Source organism: Aythya ferina (assembly GCF_964211825.1).
Source record: "Aythya ferina genome assembly, chromosome: 7".
Classification (NCBI taxonomy): domain Eukaryota; kingdom Metazoa; phylum Chordata; class Aves; order Anseriformes; family Anatidae; genus Aythya; species Aythya ferina.
The window spans coordinates 1705106-1728989 of NC_140302.1; the positions used below are offsets into that span (position 1 = coordinate 1705106).

At 38.6% G+C, this 23884-nt stretch overlaps 1 protein-coding gene across 4 annotated transcripts in view; it reads right to left on the minus strand.

Annotated features, from left to right (window-relative positions):
• Nucleotides 1-23884, minus strand: part of FAM13C (family with sequence similarity 13 member C) — a 130715-nt gene that overhangs the window by 48272 nt on the left and 58559 nt on the right. For all 4 annotated transcript variants that reach the window (XM_084526150.1, XM_084526151.1, XM_084526153.1 and 1 more), the window contains one exon: nucleotides 2143-2181. In XM_084526150.1, coding sequence (XP_084382276.1) covers nucleotides 2143-2181 — 39 coding nt within the window. The remainder of the gene's footprint in view (nucleotides 1-2142; nucleotides 2182-23884) is intronic.

The following is a 23884-nucleotide window of genomic DNA, read 5'->3' on the forward strand; positions in this document are numbered from 1 at the left end:
AGAATGGGCACGAAATTTGCCTTTTGACATATGGGATGGGATCCCAGTGTAGACAGTCTGCTGCTCTGACTCTCTATAGCAATGCCTCTGTACATTTCTTCCAGAGAACTCTGTTTTTGTGGGATTGGCTTTGTATTTTTCCATTTTCACCTTTCTATAGGAGCCATTTCAGTACAGCTGGAAAACTGCTTCCTTTTGTAGATTTGACCTTTAAGATGTTCACATCAACTACTTCTCCACCTGGCTGCACACATGGCTTGCTGGGAGCACGGCAGCCCCAGGCACTTGTTTTATCTGGAGAAATGTTCCTGAAACTATTGTTTCAGTGATTTCATGTCATTCAGGAAGCCCTGATTTTTTCCTTTGCCACAAGGAAAGACAAAATGTCAATGGGGATGTCTAAATTGCACGGCAAGCTCTCTTTTTATTCTGTTAAACAGAAGTAACCTATTTTCAGAGATGGCTAGCACAAACAACTAGTGCTGAAATCAGTAAGAATTATGTATCCTCAGCACTTCTCAAGAAAGGCTTTTGGGGGAGGCTTTAAAACAGGATTTAGGGAAAACAACTCTGGAAACCAGGTTTGTTCATTTGGACAATAATTTTCAGATGATGTTGTTCGCTTGCTTTGTTTTCTAAAAGCATGTTACTACTTCTGTGTTTGGGAAAATAAGATGAAAAATCAAAGCCCCTGAAACAAAACCAACAACAGCTTAAATGAGGGAGATTCAGCCTGCAGGCAGTTCCTGGCCCAGCTCTCCCTTTCAGTACTGATACTTTGCAGTCAGCTTTTCTGCCATCCTAGCCCTTATCTTAACATCACACAAAGCACCACAGCGCAAAGCTATCACCTTCAGGTCCCGGAAAACCTCAAGAGTGAGGCAGGCACCAGGTCACACCAGGGGAACATGGAAACAATGGGTGTATTTAGGGGACAGAGACAAGGAAAGGAGACAATAATATGAAAAAAGTACTATCTGAAATCTGGCTATTCTTCTGTAAAGGAGGAGCATCCCAGAATTTCACATACCACAATTAATCACTTAACTAACAGGTACACAAAAAAAAAATTCAAAATGACTTACTGATTTAACTAGCTCCTGTTAAATCTTTCCATATTTACCACAATCACACAGAAAAAGTGACTAATTTAATATATCAACTAAAGCAAGGCAGGAATGTAGGAGAGATTAAAGAAATATTACTTATATTTTCCCATAGTGATTTTGACAATACTTTGGGATGGCTCAGACCAAATTACAACTCGGCCTGCTTTTCAGAGCGTGTTCTCTCCCCACAACACAGGCAAACGCAACACCATCCCGCTAGGATTTTTTAAATTATGAGTGTTTTAGCAGTGTAGAACTCACCTAATATACAAACAAATCTATAAACCATCTCCTTCCTGAAAAACTGCTTGACACATTATTGCTGAAGAGTCTTCCCTAAAAGCTTTTGAAACAACCAGAAGCATGCAAAATAATGAGAGAACACATGAACTGAAACATTTTAGACTGAAATAAAAAAAGACAATTTCATTTGTAATCCTTCCTAAGCTCTTCACCTTTCTAACTTTCTAATATCCTATTTTGTTGTCTCTCTCAAACAACAACAAAATCAACAGACATATCCTTATGATACAGATGAAAAGCCTTCCAACGAGTTTATGGAATTGATTACAAAGAAACAATGTATTTGGTGCTTGGTCCATCTAAATAATGTGTAATTATTTTTTCAAAATATTTGCAAAGACTTTTTTTCTTACTAATGTATGCAGGAAGTACAGAGCATGTGTTCAGACACACTTGAGCTTGTTAAGATCAGTACCAGAAATGAGCAATATATTCACAGGAGATTTAACCTACACTGAAATCATGCACTTAAACATGTGTGATGTACATCATATTTATATCCTCCTAGAAAGGCATTTCATTGCTAAATGGTCAAAGAAAATGTAAAGGCAGCTGTTTTATGCAATACTTTCCATATTCTCAATAATATACTTAGATTACAGAAAACTGAATTAAAATATATGACAGAAAGCTTGGGACTTCTCACATAGTACTTACAATTATTCTCTACAGTAGCTAAACTCAGCATTCTTATTTAACAATAAGGCACATCTTTAAAGTGTTCACTTACTCTGCTAAAGCTGTGGTGTTGAAGGAATTATCCTGAATGCTGAAACAGAAACAAGAAAACATCAGACAAGTCAGCAAAGCAGGCAGGCTCCCTGTATCGTCCTCAGTTGTAAGAACACATGCACAAACATGGCATTGCAAGGCAAGTCTCTGTGTGCTAGCTCTACATGCACGACTGTACCTTCGGCTGCTCTGCACATGCTCATAATCAAGGAACCATAGGGATTAGCCCTACAACACTCACAAAGCCCATCCAGCAGTGCTTTGAATTAATACGGCGATGCAGGTAGTCCGTGAGGCTCAGAAAGGGATCATATTCTTTTGTAACTGTAACACTGCTGCTAATAAAGTCTTAGGTTTACAAACAAGTATTCAGCATTCCGTCCTTTAAATGCCTGTTCTGTGTAATTGGCTCATCAAACACAATGTTGTTTTTATTACTTAAATAGGGCTGCTCAGCTAAGATCTCTGGATGTTTTTTTCTTCTTGTTTGGTGGTCTCTTACATGCTCAGCTCATGGCCAGACCCCAGGGGAAGCTATGAAAAAATAATCTGGCAGAAAGGACAGTTCAAGTAGCAAAAGGCTATTAAGCAAACCACAAGCAATAGACGAAACCGTTCCTATGAAAGGAATAGGCTGCTGCCCTCCTGCAGCAAAATGTTTCAGACCTGATGTAATATATTCACTGAGGGTCAACTCAGGATACAGTAAACGGCTGGTTTTGAGGCAGCAGTGGAATTCCCCCTCAAACAACACCTCTCAAAGCCAGTAAATACATTCTTGGATCATTCTGAAATCTTATAGCCACACAAAACAAACAAAATCCATTCTCACTGATACATACCACAACTGGGCTTTTTTATTATTATTTTTTATACTTTTTTTTTTTTTTTTTTTTTTTTTTTTTTTTTGCTTGGGAGGAAGCAGAGAAGGTAGTGTAGACAACAGCATCTTATGAGCACTCCTGCTTGTGACAATGGCACCTCACAGACGCCAGCAACAAGCAGAGCAGGGATTCAGAGAGGTACAGCATCCCCTTCCCTGCAGCAGCTCGTGTTGCTGCGTGGTATCGACACATCTCCCAGGTGGCAGCAGCAGGCAGGAGCCACAGACGTGACAATTTCCCTTCTCTCACCAGCAGCGCTGGTGGCGCATCTTATCTTCATCTTTCCCCAGCCTTCCTACCTGCTTGCACACATTATTTGCTTTTTTCTTTCCTGTGTTTGCATATATATCAATTCATATCACGGCACAAATTATCTGGGGATCAGAATATTACAGCCGGTCCCTAGGGACTTCTGCCCTACAAAGAAACAGGCTGTGTAAGAGAAGGGTGAACAGAAAAACTCAGTTTAATAATTAGCGTTTATAACTTGCCCTAGATATAAAATTTCAAATTTTCTCCTCCTGTTTCCAGTTATTCAGGTCTGACTGTACAGATCTAAATTTATTTATTTATTTATTTATTTTCTATTTGCAGGACAGCACCTGAACAAAAGGTGTGCTTCTAGCTGTTGTGGCAATCAAAAATTCAGTTTGCATGCTAAAAAAAAAGTGTAGGGCAACTAAAAAATCTTAAATTATTTTTAATAAATATACTTCAGAAACTGTAAGTGCTCGGCTCTTGATTTTAAATGCTGAGGCTAACTTTACAGCTAGCATTTCAAGTGTGCAACAGGGGAATCACAGCTTTTTATCACAAAATCAGACTGACAAGCATCACAGCTTGATTAGAGCAGAGCTTAAAGAGACACTACATTTTTATCCCCACTCTCCATCCTACACATGCACAAGAGGGAGAATGAAAACAAGGATTTTATAAACATAACTTCTCCATTTCTAACTGTAAAGTTAAGGTCAAATTCTCTGCTAATTCACCCCCTGTGCAAACACACTGCAGTGCTTTCTTGTTATTACTAATAACAGAACATGACTGAAGAGCAGTTTGTAAAACAGGGAGGCTTTGGACAGAGACCAACTTTAAAATGTCATCTTACATTGTTTGTATGAACTTCAGTGCTAAACAGCTGTTGCTAAATCTCTTCTAGGCAAGCACTTTAAATTTATTTCAGGTCACTAACAAACTTCCATTTGTTTTAAAGACAGTGCTTGACCAGTGTTATGGGATAGTCTCTTTTTGCATGGTTGTGAAATCATCCAGGGGAAACAAACAAACAAACAAACAAGATTTCACATAAAACAGAGTAACATCAATAAAGAAAGAAAATAAAGGCCGGCTAAAACCAGGATCCTGTTTCAGAGCTAATCTTCCAACCAGACAGATGAAGCCATCCTACTCCTGGGGGAGCCCAAGGGAGCAACTATTGCAGACTCACAATAACTTCACCTCTATTCTTTTACTCCCAGAAGGAAGGAATTTCTCTTTAAGGGGAAATGCTTATTTCACCAGTGATGTTGGCTTGGCCCTACTGGCTAACCCCACTTCCTTTCATGTGCTTCCCATCCATGTGCTCTGGGCAAGACCAGAACAGGACGAGTCAGGTGTGGCAAAGCCAAAGATGCTCAAACCTGCATCTTTTTTGCCTCTAAGCTCCAAGCACAACCTCCTCATGTTCAGTAATGAAGTTAAAGTCAATCAGGCTTGAAATGCTATAAAACATCACTCTTCAACATACTGAAATTTGCAGTGCCTGGTATATTTTGTCATCACTTTCACATGATGTGTCAGGTCTCTCATCATCCTGATGAAAATAATGCTACGCCCGTATGTGAAGTGAGCATTGGATTATGCCACTGAAGAGCAAGTATACTTTTAAGCACAATTTTTTTTAAGTCATCTTTTTATTCTCAAAATAAAGGATTTTAAATCAGTTTTTCCTTTTTTTATGTCTAGTGATTTAAAGGATTTATATTTTTCAAATATCCTGACTGCGGAAAGACAAATTCTTCTTTAAAAGCTTCCTATTTTATATCCACTTTTGTTTTCATCCTCTTTTGCCAGAAGTTGATCAAGCCAAGATAAAGATCGCATGCCAGCTCTCAGCTGACAATAAATATAGAGGACTCCAAAGCAAACATCTACCTATATTCTGGAGATATCGGGATTCAGAAATATGTTGCTGTTCACTTCTTAAAATTTGAGTAAAATATTGTCTTTTTATGGTTGACAAATAGATTGGCATAGAAAGTTCTTTTTTTTTTTTTTTTTTTTTTTGGTTCGTATCGCCAAGAGAATTACTGCTAGCTCAGGAGGAAGGCTGAGGTGGGAATCGTTTAGCCTCTAGCTCAGTTTAGCATGTAATAAAGACACATGCACAATATAGATGGCACATTCACAAACTGCGAACAACATTAGTTGGCACTATAAACACATCAGCCAGGGAAAGCTATACAAAGATGGTATGGTCTACTTGCAGAAGACTTCAAAAGAAGAGAGAGGTAGTGAGACAATTCAAATGTGATCATACAGGCAGAGGCCAGACTGTAATTTATGTGCAAGTAGTACTTCTGGCTTCAGGAGTACAGAAGAAAGCCCGATGATCAAGATCAAAAGGCCAGACAAAAAGGAGGAATAGTAAAACCTGCCAGGCTGCAGTTGTCTGAAGGGTCACCCACCTCCAGACTTCCTGGCAGTTTGGTTTCACCAAACAACAGAACCTTAGCCACAATTTCCAGCCTTTGCTCATCTGAGTAAATGACTGTGTTCTCCTAAGGGGATTTCTGACTCAAGTAAACGACAAGGCTTTTCAATTTTAACCACAGAATAATGAAGATTTTGTACTGGGAAATAACCTGTATGTTTAGAGGGAGAATTAACTTATTTGCAAAGAACTTTAAACTCTCAAGGGTTCTGGTAAAGTTAGAATTTGTGCATTTAATATCTACTATCTGCTAATGACAAATTCAGTGCAATCCTACGGGGTGTGATTAACATTTATTGCACGACTGTGTTCTTTACTATTATTTGTTATTCCACAGAGTCCAAAGTGCTTGTGCTGAAATGGCTGCATCAGAGGCAATTACATTTTGCACTATGGTTAGGCCATACGAGGGAGCTGCACTAAACGCTACGGAGGGACACGAGAGACGCGGTACGACACGCTGCGCATGATGAGGAGGCCAAGGTGGCTCCCTCCTGTCTGGGAAGACGTTACTCATGTTCCACTACCCAAATAAAGGGAAAGTTGGAATGAGCTCTCCCCCGCTGCCTCTCCGGGTTAAGTCAAGTCATCCCTGCCAGAACCAGCTGAGCTCGGAGACTCATAAAAATATTGAGCAAATTTGTTTGCCTTGGAGTATGTGTGCTCCTGCCAAGTAGCAATACCCTGAAGTGCTCCAACAGTCCATCGTCTGCCTCTCAGATTGTACCAACACAGAGATACACTCAGTCTGACCTGTGCACACACACACTACATATGCTTTTATGGACAAAATACATTCACACTCACCAAACACCAAACAGCAGATTAAATAAGTTTGCTTGTCGGGTCACGCTGCTGCTTCTGAGGTCACAGTTATGACAGAACACTTTCATTTCAGCAGAAAACAAACTGATGGACTCTTCAGTCACTCATCTCCGCCTTCAGCATGTCTGTTCTCTTCGAACACACAGGGAATTTTTTATGGAGTAGGAGCAGGGATCATTCTGCAGGAAATGTTAGCACTGTGGATCATTCCAGCTCTGCCCTTTCTTCATGAGGGATCCTGCAGGATATTTTTGCTACTCTCCAATCAGTAAGGCATAAACCAAAGAACTGCCGTGTGAGAGAGAAGCCATATGCTTCTTTCCTATAGTGATAAATACTGAACACTACATTCAAGCAGCTGAAAATATTCGTGTGTTCACTGACTTGCTTGCTTGACATGCTGTCTGCCTTTTCATGGGTGACATTCTCAGAGACATCAGAAAACATCTTAAGGCAAATTAAACTAAACACAGCAGTTACATGTAGGAGCCAGTTTGTGAGCACTCAGTCCACTTTCTCTATCTTTGATTCTCCCAGTGACCTAATTAGCACATCATCTGAGTTAATGGACCTGGGGGAAAAAAACATTCAGCTGATCTTGCTGTATGTCTTAAAATGCATAGACATGCTCACGCACGAAGAGACTCGAGCGGAGTGTAGGCGCAGATACAGTTGTCATCCATTCCAGGGCAATTCTATAAAGCATATATATGTTGGATTGGATTGAGTTTTGTGTAACTGCACAAACTTTCAGGGTTATATTTTCTAAAGATGAGTTAGTGAGCAATTAAACTGCACACACGTCCTTGCTCAAGCCTTCTAAGCACTGGGCCTGTAAGTCCCATACACACTCCATAGTACATCCAAGTTTGTACAGGGGAAAGCATGTCTACCCTGTAGTCCAAAATGCACAGCCCCACACCAGTCAAATCCCTAGCCTTTTAAAGGGAAAAATATCATGGAAATGCACAGTTTTTTGCAGACTGGAAATTCTGATTTGTGAACTACTTCGTTCCCATCGCTCAGGTTACATTTTTGTTGCTCAGGTGCATACACCTGCTGTGCTACTGGTGCCCTGGTTAGTTAGCACAAGCAAACTTCATACGGGTCTGCAGATTTGAATAAGTGTGCTAAGTTATTTTGTTTTGGAAATACAGATTTGCACCTCAAAGCCTGTTATTAAAGAACAAGCTGCTTTATGAAGTCCAGTCATCTCTGTTGAAAATTGTCATGCAGAGATGCCCAAGTATCATTATCCAGCATGCACTAGGCTGCCTGACAAACTCAACTGTACCAGTCAAACTGGTGCTGGTGTCTGAGCCATTACAGACACTAACGCTTGCTTGACTGCACTCACCCACTGCAGGTAATTTGGTATTGCCACAGATGACAAAACAATTTCCAGCAGGCTTACACCAACATTGGGCTAGACTCAACAGAGCACTAATTCAAAATCAAGTTTGTCTTCTGAGCATCCCAGACTGATTACTTTAGAGACCTAGAAAACATTGGAAAATGCTTATATTATTACTATTACATAGAGTATGAACAGCAAAATTAAGGAAAGTTCCATAGCTTATGTTATTTCATCTGTTCACGTACAACAGTCTTACGCAACACCAAAGAGACCTAGTCAGGAATAGAAAATAGTTCTGGAATTCGGTCTCAAAATTCAAGAATGTCCTTTTCTTTCTAAGAGTACAGATCTTGAAGAACAATTTGAATGTGATCATATAGGCAGAGGCCAGACTGTAATTCATGTGGAAGAAAGCCAACCTAAAGTTGATGTGCATAGTGTTCCTAGCATTTTCCAATACAGAATTAAATGGAAAGGTGAACTTGAGCTCAACCATATTTTCGAAAGGCAGAGCATTTGAAAATAAATGGAACAGCAAGCAAACTGCTGCTCGTACCCTCAAGAAACATTAACGCTTTTTTCTGTTAGGTCTTTGCATCTGTAGACACGTGGAGCCACCCAGTCAGTTTGGTTCAAGTTAAGCCCAGACATGATAAAGATACGCAATGTGTGCCCTCATGACTCTTTTCTCTCTCTACAGAGGATGACAGTGGCCATTTAGAATAAGGCTGACTATGCTGGGCAATCTACTTTTTTTCCTGAAAGGAAAAAATAACAAGAAAGCATACACGTGCTTTTACTCAGAGCTCTTCCTCATTTACTTGTGAGGTGCTTTGCAAACCACTAACTCCCACCTAACTAGCACAGTAGCAACACTTCACCTTGCTTCACTTGCAGCTTTATTCTTCTAAAAGCACGTGAGCCAGAATGATAGAAAATGAAATCTAAACCTGTGTAGAAATCACATAAGAATATGAACTTAAAACAAACACTGCTTGACGCCAGAGCTTATTCTCAGTGACAAATAGGCAAAATCTCTTAAACTGGCATTATCAAAGAGCTTCATTATCATTAAGAACATGTTTTCAAGCAGCACCTGGCCTTCTCCTCCACCGTGCACTGTGCACCACATGACAACTGCTGCCTGGTCCTGGTGATGTCTGAGGGACAGTTCAGATAACATTAAAAACAGACTCACACTCAGTCCTCTCTAAGGCCCTTTCAGGTTTACAAAACATGAGTGTGTGCACTTCTACCACTCGGTTACAAGGAAACACCAACAGGCGGCTCTCCGACGGCCAGGCAGGTGTACTGGTGGTCCACACAGAGTCATGCTAGTTTATACCACCTGAGGATGCTGCACATGTACTTATAGCCCAGCACGTCCAATCCATTTGATATGATGTGCCTCATCAATTGGTATAATATAAATATTTACATGTCCTTTTCTAAACTCACAGCATGTGCTGCATAAATCTAAAAGCAAGATATATCCAACTTCTCACAGACACCTTTGGAGCCACCCTCCTCCCCCTCTCTAGATGTCAATTCTGCACAATATTTCTTCCCAGTCATCTTACCTCTCATAGAGAGGAAAAGCTACTCATGTGGCTATGAATTTTGGGCAGGGAGAAAAGACAGAAGAGAGAATAATCTGGCTGGCAAAAGGAAACTGATATTGGAGGAAATAAAAGGACAGCATGAAAGAAAAAGCAGATACAAAACAAGCACCATGAGCAAAGAATCACAACATAAAATGCAGTTGCGATAGGCAGATGGGGGAGATCCCTTCCTTTAGTTACGGGCATTAGCTCATCTACATGTAGTTTTGTAGCTCCAGTTGCTCATTCTCATTTCCATTATGAAACATGCATGGTAGTGAATCCCACCTTTTTTTTTTAAAGTTGTTTTTCTGATTTTCCATTCACTCTAATGTATAGTCAATGACATTAGACAACTGCTGATTCAGACCATTAACTTTCTCAATATCATGATCCATTGACATCAGAAAAATCTCATCAGTTATGGCATATTCATCTGCACTTGTATTTCACCAAAAAGCCATGAACAAGCCAGTCAACATTAGCAGTCACAGTCAGTGGTCAACTCTTGCTCAGCTTCTACCTAGCTGTTTTAATTTCTTTTCATAACAAGTAGTTCTCTTTTATTCAGCTTCTATTTCTATTCAGGCTCCCAATCTGTGCTAGTATCCTACCACCTACTATTTTAATTTCCCTAAAGGATGATGCATCACTCCTCAGCACAGATAAAAGTTTGCTTTTCAGAAGTTTCAGAAAGTGTTTTAACTCATTTGTTTAACTCTACACTCCCCCCCCTCCTTCCCCCCAAAATTTAAGCACATGTACATTTTAGGTTAAGGGAAAGACAGAGAAAATTCGATTTTACCTGAACATACATTCTCAGCAGATTATGTCTTTCAACATAGTAGAACTGGTGGGACAAGACAGCACCCTACAGAAATTAAATAATATAATCCTGTTACTTAATATTCAGTTTTGTGGCATAAAACCAGAACCCTACAGAAAATGTAAATTAATGGCATAGAGATGTCTTATTTGTATGTCCAAATTACCCTTCTCATTACTTAAAAGCCTTTTCTTTTGTATGATGGCTGTTTGGGAAAAAGATAAACCTGTTGCAGGCACTGAAACATAAGAAACACGCGACCTAATTTCAATACAAAACCGAGGAAATATCCACATAACCACATGCCATCCGCACTCTGCTTTTTATCCTCCTGCCACACCGCATATTGCTTAAGAGCGTGTGCTTTTATCCTGTGAGCTGGCTTGGCTCCCTTGCCATGCAAGAAGTGTCCTGAGATAGCAGTGAGCTCAAGCATGTCAGCAGATATGCCCCGTGCAAGAGCCTCTGGTCCATCCCCATGTCTCAGGTAGCAGACCTTCCTGCTCTCTTACCAAGATGTGAGTTTTGACATAGCTGGTCCGCAGGTGATCTGTCACCCTGGGCACCAAAGATCCTTACAATAGCCCACAGTTTCCAATCTTGAGGGCAGGTCCTCTTCCAAGGACCAAGACAAATCTTAACCAGACTCTGCAGGAACCAACTTTTCCTTCTGACTGAGACTACCTCACAGAGGTCTCCAGAATTAGTTCATGGAACTGATATAAGCACACACTGTGGACACCAGACAGTCCTTTGGTTATAAAACACATCCCTCATGCTCTTTTTCGGTTGGTTATTTGTTTTAACATGTTTTCATCCAAGGTTAGCAACAGCTTTCAAGGCTCAGAAAGAACTTGCAAGTGAGATTTTTTTCTGGAATGACCTTGTGCAGCTTTACAGCTGATGACACTGAACAAATGACCCCTTCTCATACAAAGCTGGCCTCTATGAAAACTATTTGTGACTCAAGTATTTCCTGTATAGATCTGCAGAAATGAAGCAGAAGCATATGGGAAAGACATTTGTACCGACAGCGGCTTTACCGTTTTTGCTATCTAGTGCAACAGTTTTGTTACAAAACGGCAGCAAAAATTGCTTTTCTCTTTGGAGGCATTTGAATTCTTTGTTGTAAAGCACATTGAGTGCTCTTCATGACATCATCACATTTTCTAACTCAAATTGTTTGTCCCCAGACCTCTTTGATAAATTAGAGAAAATTGATTTTGGTTTTAGGTTGTTCAGCAGAGACTCAAATATAAGAAAGATGTTTTCATTCTAATTTTAGTAATATTTTTCATCTAGCAACCATGGAGCACCAATCATCAAGACGCCAGTCGTGGAAGAAAACCGTATTTCTAGGTGAGCTATCCATTTTGGAGAGAATCAGAGACTTCAGAAAAATTCCCAAAAGCAGAACCAGTGGAAAAAAAATAATCTTTGAAACTTCATCTGTAATATCTATTTTCTTTCTGTAATGATTGCATGGAAACATAGTCTTGTCTTTCTATTAACAAAAGTGCTGACAGTACTTTCTAAAAAACAGCAATGAATATTGCAGTCTAAATGTAGGCATATTCACGAATATTCAAAGCTACAGTAACTCCCCTCTCTTTTCTGATGCTTGGAGAACTACAGCCTACACTTTTTAGCCCAAATCCAGTCTCCCAAACCCACATTTAAGCACCTACACAGTTTCAGACTAATTTTAGGTAGCTACCAAGCTGAATACGTTTGGCCAATACATATTATGCTAAATTTATTTCTAGAATGATGGTTGTAAGGGCTCTGTGATTATGCCTAACACCACAGCTGTGTTGATGCACGTTCACTACAAATATAGAAATTAAAAAAAAAAAAAAATCCAAACCCAGCTTCAACAGTTATTAAGCCATCAACTCTGTTACCATCTCAGGACATATTTTTGTTCCCCCTTCACATTTGTTTGAACTGTTCTCCACAGACCATCTCCACCCTGTATAACTATCCCAAACCTTCCACCTCAGCTGCTGTGGGTGGCTTACACGCTCATGTAAGCCAAGATAACTATTAACATCTCAAATTAACCCCCACAGAAATGGTGCAAATCCCAGACTGATGGTGAGGTCCCTTACTTGCTCATCTCTCTCTCTTCAACCTGACACTTGGCACATATTTCATTGCTTGTTTTGTACAGCCAGAGACTCAGTGGTTGAAAGAATGAGGCAAACAATGACACTGTAAACTGACCAATGTCAAAATGTATTCAGATTGGGAGGGCATCACACAGAGTAGGGAAAAAACATTCTCCAAAGCAGTAATATTTCTTAATACAGCATTACTCATAGCTATGTGGGAAAATAGGAAAACCAGATAATCTATAGCTAGAAAAAAACTGAGCGTGACTCAATTCAAGTGACTCATGGTTGTGACTAACCTGTTTAATAGCTCTCTTTTTAAAAGTCAGCCTTTAAATCATTTCTGTGTGTTTGTTCTCAATTGCCTTGCATTCCATAATCTTGAAATGATTACCAAAGCAGAATCACGGTGTAAATCTAAGCAAATAAATGTAGCTTGAAGTTTTAAATAAAACATGTAGAAAGTTAGCATTATGAAAGTTTTTTTGTTAGTTCTGTTTTGTTTTTTTTTGTTTTGTTTTGTTTTGTTTTCTAGATTTTTAGATTCTAGCAGAATCTAAAAGAAATAAAAAAGACTTATTTCTTAGTCAAGCATAAGGCAAATACAACTGAACACCAGACTAGAGGGATGCAGAGTTGAGTCATCCTGCTATCAGGTGCCTGCACCCTGCCTGCAGGTGCTCTACAAGTCCCTGCTCAACCACATTATAGTTTTGCGCAGAGAATTTCAAGCAGAATAAAAAAGTAGCTGAGTCCTCTCTTAGAAACAAATGCAGCTGTGGTCAGGAACAGCTAAGCTTTTAGGGAGAGCTTGAGGAACAGCCATCTTCTGGCAAAAAGCATTTTGTATTTTTAAATAATTAGGGATGTTAAATCTATAAAAGGAAGAAAAGTTTAGCATTCATTCATTATTGGCCCACTCTCTTCAATACAGGGTAAATATTCCTCCTCATACACCATTAAAATGAATCCCCAGTATTTAAAAAGTTCATAAAACTCTAACTACTCTTTGCATCCGTGATGTACAGTAGACAAATGAATTTATTGCTAGCTCATTTTTACAAATAGTCATGGGGCAAAGTCAAACAGCAAAAAGGCAGGAGAAAAGGAACCAAATGAAACCTCTTCTCCCAGTGCATGACCAGAATAAGCTTTTTAATTTCAATTCTTACCACAAAGTGTCCTGTCACTCCAATGATCCACCCAATGCAGCCAGCACTAACTTTTCGGTTCATCAGCTGTAATCAGCTAAAGAGATATACTGAAACTGCCCATTATATGGTGCTATAATTCATCTGCTATTCTGCTCTGTCACTATGTGAATATATAGAGGTACCATGTTTCAAAATTACACTTACGTCTAAAACTACACATATAATAAATCATCCATGTAACATTTCCCAAGAGTCTCTAAGCAGGTTTATCTGACAGTGCCACTAATGGAAAAGAGGATTAATGGGCTTTATTGTTATTTACTGCTCTCTCCTTGACTGTATAAAATCCAGTTGCTTCAACCAGGTTGCTGACAAAAGCCTTGATATGAATACCTACTTACGGCCTTAGGTGGGGAAGTGAGAGAAAGAGGACAAAAGGTTTGCGCTGTCACCTGGGGGCTTAGGCAGGAACCAAGGATATACTTAATTTAATCCATACTGTAGGAAGCATTTGATTGATTAACAGCTGAGGCAGTCTAGTCAAGCATCTCTCTGCTCTCTGGGAGAAAGTTTCCAGGTCATTACTCAGAAAAATATTTACTTATTTGTGCTGGTGAACTCCTGAGTTTCCTAGCTATCCTCAGCCTCCTTTCTTCCCTGCTTGTGCACTGCAGACTTTACAAAAAATGATGAAATGTTTCTTACTCAAGTCTGAGAAACTGATTGCAATTAATGCATCAGGCATTGTGAGAAATCATATATTAAAAGGTTAAGGAGTTTTCTCTTATGCATCAAAGCTGCAGAGGCTCTGCAAATAAGTATGCCAGTGCACTTACCCAAATACCTTTTAGCTCATAGCAAAATAAGACCATGCAGCATTTCCTCAGTTATTTTAGGAGGTGGTCATTTCATTTTCTGGGAAGAACTACATTATGCAAAAAATATATTATGCAACTCTACATTTCATTAATATTTTGTTTGTTGGCAGAAACCTGTTCCAAATTTCACAATCCATTAAGAATGTAGGGAATGATGCCCGTGAAAAGGGTGAGTCACAACACTGCTGCCACTCAAAATGAATAATCATAAACTTTTTTTCATAATGTCCTCTGATCTGTGCAAAACCTTCCCTATTTAATAGGATAACACAGAAAGTGTAAAACTGGAAGCATGTGCCTCATATTTAGTCTAGAAAAATTGTGACATTGTCCCATATAAAGACAGTAGTCTTTACTTTGTTGGCCTCCTTTTTTTTTTTCCCCCTAAATGCAACATCATGTAACTGATTATACCAGTTGTAAATACATAAACAGCATCATCTGCATAACTCAAAGGTCAATAGTAAACTCACTGTTACCTCTTAACAGGCCTATAAAAACAGGGCTCAGGTGTCTTAAAAGTTGTTACACTTGCTACCTGATGGCCTAAACTAAACATTTTAAGGAACGAATCTCAAAATTTTGCACGTATAAGCAGACCTCCATTTTTTCCCCATGAGCAAAAAGGACGCAAGTAACAAGTCTGCTTGCAACTTGAGACCATTGCCATTGTTATGCAGTGTCATTATAGCACTGATGTAGACAGCACAATCCATGTCTTAGTGCAGAACTGCTATCTAAGCCCTGGAACATCCTAGGAATCTTAAGAATCACATAGTCCCCACAACTCGAACCATCAGTTAGCCATCTGTGTTTCTATATATGTTTCCACAGTATGCAGTTTTCAGAATAATTTTTGCTACTGCTGAGATCAACATGACACTTTCCTCAGCAGGAAGAAGTCACCCAGTTGTAAGATTAAAAACAACCACATAATTCCAGGAATCTGAAAGCCTGTCATTAATCTAGTAAGACATTCTTGTAAACGTTTCAGATGCAGACACAGCCATCATCTACATAAGATACCTTCCTACTAGCATTCACACAAATGTAAATTAGAAATATATCAGCACTGTTTGAAAGGAGCTTCATATTACATACTTTGAAACATGGCTTTAACATGACTTTGCTAAATCCTTAGATTGAATATGCGTTTAGATATTGCTTTCCAATGGCTACCCAAAATAAAATGAGAACTGGAAAAGATTTGGAGCCGTACACAAAGACATAAAGAAAGTATTGTTGCTTCCTTAAAAGTCAGTCTAGCAGAAGTCCAGAGTTTCTGATTGCCAAGCTAGCATTTTAAAGATGAGTATACCTTGCAAGAATATAAACGACAACAAAAATAAATTGAATTCATTAGCATGAAAAACTTCTTTTTTTATCTCAGGATTACAATATTCTCGCAGATGAATATTAGTTTTCATTTGATAGGATTAGATGAAGTCTGCCACACTGCGAAATTTCCTGAAGACCGTCTTGTAGCCTTTCTAGTGACCAGTTTTTAGGGCTCATTCACAACTTGCCATTATCAAATTCCAATCTGTCATGTGAACCATGTCTTAAGGCAAGCTTTTGATTTACATAAAATAAACTACATAAAAGCTAATTGGTTATGTGCTGGCTATCAAACAGAACATGAATTCTGTTCTCATGCAATCCTCCATTCTCTCCCTGATTGCTTAGCTACTCCCCCCCATCCCCCCTGTCATTATCCCAGCAAAATCTCCAGTTGGAACTTTTTTTTTTTTTTTAAATGCCCTGGGACAATTTCAATCACTTCCCCACTTCCCTTCTTTGCCTTGCACTCCCTCCTGGGGGTGCTCTTGCACGTTTGCTCTCTGCAGCACCACTGCCCCAGGCTCTGTTGTGCACCTGATGTCAGCCAGAAGCAGGCCCAGCACCTTCCTCAGCCCAGAGGAACTGCTGGGAGGGCACAACTCTCCTTTCTGACCTTGGTTTTATTTAACCTTCTGGAGAACTACTTTCTGAGTGAATTGTCTTACGCTTACTGCTAGTTCTTCAATACTGTAGGCTTGGATGCCCCAGAAGTCCTCTTTTCTCACATCACTGAAGGGGACAAAAAGAAGTCAGTGCTTGGCAGGAATGTGCTGTCACTCTGGTGTTTACTGCCATACCTCAGTAACCTGTTACAGTCCCTTGTTCCACCCACTGCCTGCCAAAAAAAAATTATATATATATATATTCATGGACTTAAAACAGATTTAGGGCAATGTAAAAAAAAAAAAAAAAAAAAGCAATGGTGCTGCTCCAAACCTGAGGAAATGAAAAGGGAATGAATTTTTGGGGGTGAGGAGAAGTATAATGTTAAAAGATTGAAGCAGGCAGAAGTATCTCAGGGCACAGTTGTAGGAAAGGTTGAATTGTTCATATGCAGTGGGATGGTGCACTAAAATCTGAGGAGAGGAAACTGGTCTCATGTTGAACTAGGAAAAGAGAAGACAGAGAATTGGAAAGGCTGAATCTTGATGATAAGCTTTCTGAAAGCACAGAAAAAAAATAACTATGATAACAGAGAAATAATAGGCTAGAAGAAAAAGAATTGATAAGAGTCAAGGTAATTTATCTTTCCTGTATTTATAATCAAATTCCTTTTTTTTTTTTTTTTTAGCAAAACCTGTAAAAAAGACTCTGCAAACCAAACTGTTCTGATGAGCCTCCTTGTGAATAACCTATTCTTACCAAGCATTTTAAAGAAACTGTCATGATTGATATAGTTTCCAGATGTATCCAAAAATAGACTACTAAATCTCTGAAAATTTGCAAATCTAATTAATCCAAGGCAGAGGTTTGGGTTGCTAACTACGCTTGCTTTGTTTTGCATTTAATTCAAAAACAAACCAAAAAATAAAAAATAAAAATGTAGCTGTTACACGTTCCTTTTCATTGAATTAATGCTAGGAAATATGCATGACCATAAAAAGCCATCTGGTAATTCCAGCCATGGAAGCAAGCCCAATGACTGCTCCATAACCCGAACACCCCAGATAGTTAGGATTCAATGTTTCTGAAATGCAGACACAACCGGTAACATATGCAAACAGGAAAACACAATCTGCATTTCTCATTTGTTTATGTATTCATTAAACTGGATTTCTACATGCACAAATAATCAGTAGGTTGAGTAAGTATGTGTGCAATACCTATTTGCAACTAATGCAAATTATATTTTCGTAATTTTCCTCTGTGACTGTTTTGATCTTCTGGCAGTTCACTAATACTCTGGTTTTTAGAATAATCTACAGAGTACAGTTTATAACTTAAACTCTGTGAGTTTGGAACAATTAGAAATAATGACAGAGCTGACAGAGAAGAGCTTAGATTAAAATTAGAACTCCCATAAAATTATAAAATAATATTTTTGTAGCCATTCTTTATTCTGGATTTGATAAAAGCCAGACTGGCTTAAAAAAAAAGTTTTTGTTTATTAACAGAATTAGATAAACATTTTTTTTTAATTTTTTTTAACATACAACACCTCACATGAGCATAAGACTTACAGTCAGATTTATATTTGTATCTGCCACTGCTAGATTTGTATTTGAATTTCTTCTCTCCTGTTACCAGCTCTAATTTGCAGCTGTTGTGCTTGTAGGCTTTCATTCTAAAACAGAAGCAAAAATTCTGGCATGTTCAATGTTTGCAAGACATTCATATCTGCAGTGATAGGGGCTAACCAGGACAGATAGGCAGGTGAGACTTGGGGATGGAAATAAATAGGACTTGATGCTGCCTGAGTACTAATTTATTTGGAAGCTAGTCTATTTGCAACAAAGCAGCATAAATGAATCTTTTTCTCTAGATGGAATATTTCTCTGCAGCTTAAATTCAAATATTTCGGTAGTATTTCTTAATGGATTTAACTTTTTTCATAAAATGAAATAAAAAAATGTTTTGAGTTTTGTTCAGTGCTAATGCATGAAAGCAGAACGTGTCCAGCTAATTTAATGCAGTGCCTATGAGAACCCTTTATAGCTTAACAGAACTAAACCAGAAAACATACTTGTTCAGAACTCAATCAGGTAGTAGCCATCAGTAACAAATAAAAGAAAAAAGAAGTAGAGAATACCAACTCAATACCTATTTTGATCCAAGCAGGATGTTCCCATTTGCAGATTTTTTTTTAAAAGGAAAAGAAAAAGTAGTCTTACACAGGGAGTTACATAAAAGAGCAACAAAAGAGATGCTTACTTTCTCAGCTTCTCAATCTCCTACCATTCCTGTAATTCTCACGTGAATGAGGGGTACCAGGAATCACAGCCCAATTTGTCTTTCCTGGAGCGTGAATATGAATATGTGGCTGTTCATCTCCAAAGTTTGCTCCAGACTGTGGGCTACAAAGAATGAGTCTCTCTTGACCTCTCTTGTTAAGCAATTCAGTCTGTCTTTAATTCAACAGAAGGGAGCACTAGGACTCAGAATGCATCTCTTCAGTTCAGTGACACTCAATTTCCCACATGAATTCCATTCCCCAAAATGAGACATTATAAAAATGTTTCAATAAACTTGGAAAAAAAATAATTAGTTGGGAGTTTAGGGACTAAAACTTTCACCAAACACAATCGGCATAAAATTGCACTTTTTAATCAGCACATTATTCTATTTACAAGGTATAGGAAAGCTCTAAAATACATTTCTGGACAGAAACACAGCCAAGTCAACATTTGGCTGGAGTTGACCTGAACTTTATTCAAATATCCTATCACTAATTATGTCTCGCTTGAGACATAGTGCCAGCCAACAGGAAAAAGTAGTTCAGGAGCTCAGGTGCCATTCCTGTTTTCTGAATGCATCCTCACATATGACCACGTTTAATACATCTGTTCTTCACCTGGGCAGAGGGATGGCACACCCTGAGCTTCTCTGCTAATCTTACTAGGCCAGTCAAAGACACAGATCCTCTTCTGGAGGATGAGGCAAGGACGTGCCAACCTCTTCCCACAGCTACTTTACCAGACAAAATGAAAAGTTTCATGCCATTCAACAGAGGTACTAGAAGGAAACAAATGCCCTCCCTCATCAAGCTACTAACCAGACATTTACACAGCATTTTGCAGAGAAATCCTAGATAAAAGTTTGTTATCTGAGCTGGCTGAAAGACTTTTATTAAGTCCAGTGTGTTACAGGTAGCAGTAATAAATCCATTTTACCAGGGCAGTTACATTGCTTTCAGTCAGTTCATTGCGTAGGCAAGGAAAGGACTGCCACAAAAATAAGCATGCATATAGATGCATCCAATTTTACATTTTCTAATATTCTCCACTGAAGGCATTGGAGATTTAAAACTGGCACCAGAGCTCAGATGTTTCAGTGGCACTGAGTTTGATATTCTTACCACTTGCAGTAGCTCTCAGGACTAACATCATTTTACAAGTAATGGTATTCATTAGAATACTAAAATCATACACCTGGACTCAGCTGCACCAAACAGTATAGCGTGCAGAAAACTGTTACAAGGTCAAATCCAGCACACGTTCAGGAAAGAAATAGGCCATAAGGTTAGAACTGACTCGAGATGGAAATCTAGTTTTGGCTGACAAAAATCAGAAGTGCTGTTTAATGAATTATTCCCAGTGAATTAAATAAGCAGATATTCTTTGTGCCTGATGTACTGTAGGCATTTTCACTTGATACTTTGCATCAGATGAATGAACTGTGTGTGTCTCAATCTTCCCTCATGGAATACCTTGACTTATCTTCCCAGCCCCAATTAAACACCCTAGTATAAAATCCTCACAAGCAACAAGCACAGAGAAACATAAAATTTTGTCTTTGTTGATAGCTGCTCATCAACAAGCAAATATTTTTAACTGGATATGTGTTTAAAAAGGTAAAATCAGAAGCAATGTGCTCTCAGGCCACTTTATGTTAAGCAAGCTGTGCTCAATACAACACTGTGGGACACAAGGGAGACACAATCTGTCACCAAGTCCTGTGTGCCCTCAGATCAACTGCAGGCCAACTGACACTGCGCTCAGGTGCCAAAAGCTACACGGGTCTTTGCATGAAACATTTATATCCCAAATAACTAGAGCAGAACTACTGCCATGCCTCTTGGTTCTAATGTGCCCAGCATACTCCAGGCTACCAGAAGCTGCAGTGCAGACTTGTTTTGTCTGTCTAGACATTCTCTGTGAAATTGATCCAGCCAATTTATGGCCACTACTGTGAGAGCATCGTAAACTACCTTCACAAGTCCCAGTGATGGGCTCCATTAATTTTATCAAAACATAAATTTCACATTAGATTTTGGATCTGTTACTTTGACAGAGCAACTAATGCTTGGACAGATAATTTTCATCAAGCATTCATTATTATCTGATAGGATTTATCTGCTGCGATACTCTCTATATTCCACTCCAAAATACATAAAGCCTCTATGCAAACTAATGATATATTACCCCCTGCAATACCTCACACATAGCAAACAGCCCAAGAGTTCCTAAATTATTCAGCATGATGTGCTTCAGAAGCAGAATTTGCTCATATTTCTTTGGTTGAAATGTAGTTAGAAGCCAAGTGATTCTATTTAATCCATTCCCAAGTCAAGCAGAGTTCATTCAGTTAACATTAAACAAAATAAACTTATCTTTTCTTTTTGGTCTTCAGTATTTTAAACGAATCTAGGAGGGCTGAATCATGCTATTTTACCTTCAGCTTAAGCCTCACAAATAAACACATCACGAAAGCTAAGGAACTATGACAGATGACAAAAAGCACTGTGTAGTTGAAGATAAAGAAGAGGGAGACAAATTGGTTAAGTGCTGGAGTAAATTGTCCAGGGATGTTGCTTCTGGTGTTTTAAGATCAAGTTAGACAAATGTCTGTAAAGAATGTTTTAAGCAGAGTTTACCTTGCCTTTGGGCAGAAGTATGGATTAGACCACCTCCTGAGGTTTCTTCCAGATCTGTGAGTCTATGAATATAGCATTAATCACTGTCTGTCTTTGGAGCAGCCTTCATGGCCCTTGTAACTCTCAGGATGATGCTCAAGAAGAACTGCAGCTACTATAGCAACATCACAGAGCTACTTCACCTTCTTCTATAGGGCAAAAATACAACAATCAGTAACAGTTCTGAGACATGTTTTTTTTTTTTTTTTTTTTTTCCCTTCAGCTGGCTATATCTCACCAGGTAAGACAGAATGTTTTAAGAGATTTCAAGCAACACACTTTCTAGTTGGCTGGCAAAACCTTTACGAATTATCTGGTGAGAAGCAAAAAGCAATCCATTTCCTAAGATTTGAGGAACTGTGAGTTTGAGAGCTGCTTCAAGGGAATGAGGACCAGGGGAAGGTTTGCTGCACCTGTACGTGCCTGGCACTGCCCCAAGACCATCTGTGCAAAAACCTGTGGGAAGGAGAGCTTTGTCCATTCAGTGTATTAAACACTTTTGCTGTTCTGTTCTGATGCACTCATACTTCTTCTGTTCTTCTCAAATGCCTGCTACCATTCTAAACAGCTACTACAAACTAAAATAATTCTTTCCATTTTAAAGATTCCCAAGCTTCTACCTTCCTTATCAGGAGCTAAGAGATCGTAATAGCAGCATGAAAGCCCCTCATCCATTTTTATCACCTATTCACTACCCAAGATCTCCAGGTTAGAAACAGGTTTTCAGTTTCTTCTTTGGCATCCACAGCAGCCTGTTTCAGGAACATCTTAGTAAGATCTTATTATGCTAGGAAGAAATCCAGAGATACAGGCAGAGTCTGTGGAGCTGGCAGACAGAAACTGATACTGTAGTCCTGTGTGCATTTGGGGGGGGGAACAAAAACAAAAACAAACAAACAACAACGAAAAAATGGGAAGTTTTTTAACTAAAATAATTATGTCTTAACCTGAAACTATTCATTCAATTTTAACTAAAGTATGGCTTGAAAAATAATAGGAAAACTGCAGGACAAAGTATTTTCAGAGTTTAGTTTTCCTTCTTTCAATATATGCCTCGAAGTAAATTACAGCTAATACAACAGAAAAGCAGCCTACTATATTGAAAGAAGTAAACAGGGAGCAATTCAGAGATAAGAAAACAAGATTATACTTGCATTTTATTCTCTTTGCTTTGAAGTAAGCACTTGGCTGAAATGTTACGAACTGTCTTAACAGAACAGTAGTATATATTCATTTCCCTTGCATTATTAGATTTTTGTTCCTGTTTGTAAGAGCTAACTAGTCCTATATGCTGAAGGAAGGAGAGAATAGCACACATTGCATTAAGGAAAGTTTTGCCATGCTTCAGAGCGGGCCATGGGGGTCAAAGCATCAGCTGCTTTGTCAAAGTAACAGATGCAAAATCCATTGTGAATTTTGCATTTCATTAAAATGTATACTACAAATGTTTTTTGGTTTACACGTGTCCAGTAGTCACCTCAATCAATCTATAAGGATTTCAAAATTTTCTAAAACTTGGGGGGGGGGACTGGCTGTAAATTTGGTTGCAAGATCAAATCACCTGTGATCTCTGATCAGTATCACATCTGGACGGACACTATATACACTGCTAAATGACATAAAAATTGTGGGGAAGGTATTTATTTATTTTTATTACAGTCCAGATTTTATGATGAAAAAATACTCTGATTAAATTCCTTTACTGAGTTTATAAAGGCATTAATGAAAACTAAAATATTTTATTATGTAGCACATAATTTAAGAACAAGGTTAATCAAACTACTGTTTTTACAAAATCTGGGAAAATCCCCAAAGTACTTTCTTGTTAACAGTGAAAACAATTTGGTTTTCAGCAACACATCAAGATACCTACCAACTGAGGACATAGGTACAATGTAAAACTCACAGTTTTGACAAGGAACAGAGATGACATTCAAACAGACACTAATATAAAGCAAGTCTTTCAATAACACGAACTAAAATGTCTAAAAGCAGAATGACAAATCAAGAATAAAGTACAAAGTCCTAAGAATCTGCAGGAAAACTACCAAAATGTCTTTACCATGCTGGACCTTCATCATAGAATATCTTTGGCATTCCACTGAATGAAAAAAGAAAAACAGACTCCCTTATATGCATATATATGCACACATACACACACTTGTATGTTTTATATATATTCTACTGCTTTTTGATGTTGCTATTTTTAACCCCACTGATGAAGCAGAATTTCAGAGTTCTGCTCTGTTTAGTCATTCCCTAACTCTGTTTCCATGAAAAGCTATCATGATCACCAGTAGGACCTGTGCTACATCATTGCAGTTGGAATAAAATGTTTTGCATCGCTGGAGCATATAAGTGACTTCAGGATGAAAATGATGCAAGTGAGTAGTACTGCTAGCACCAAAGCGCTGCACAGCAGCCTAGTATAAAATTTGAGAGGTTTGAGCGAGCTAGGTGTTCAGATCTACT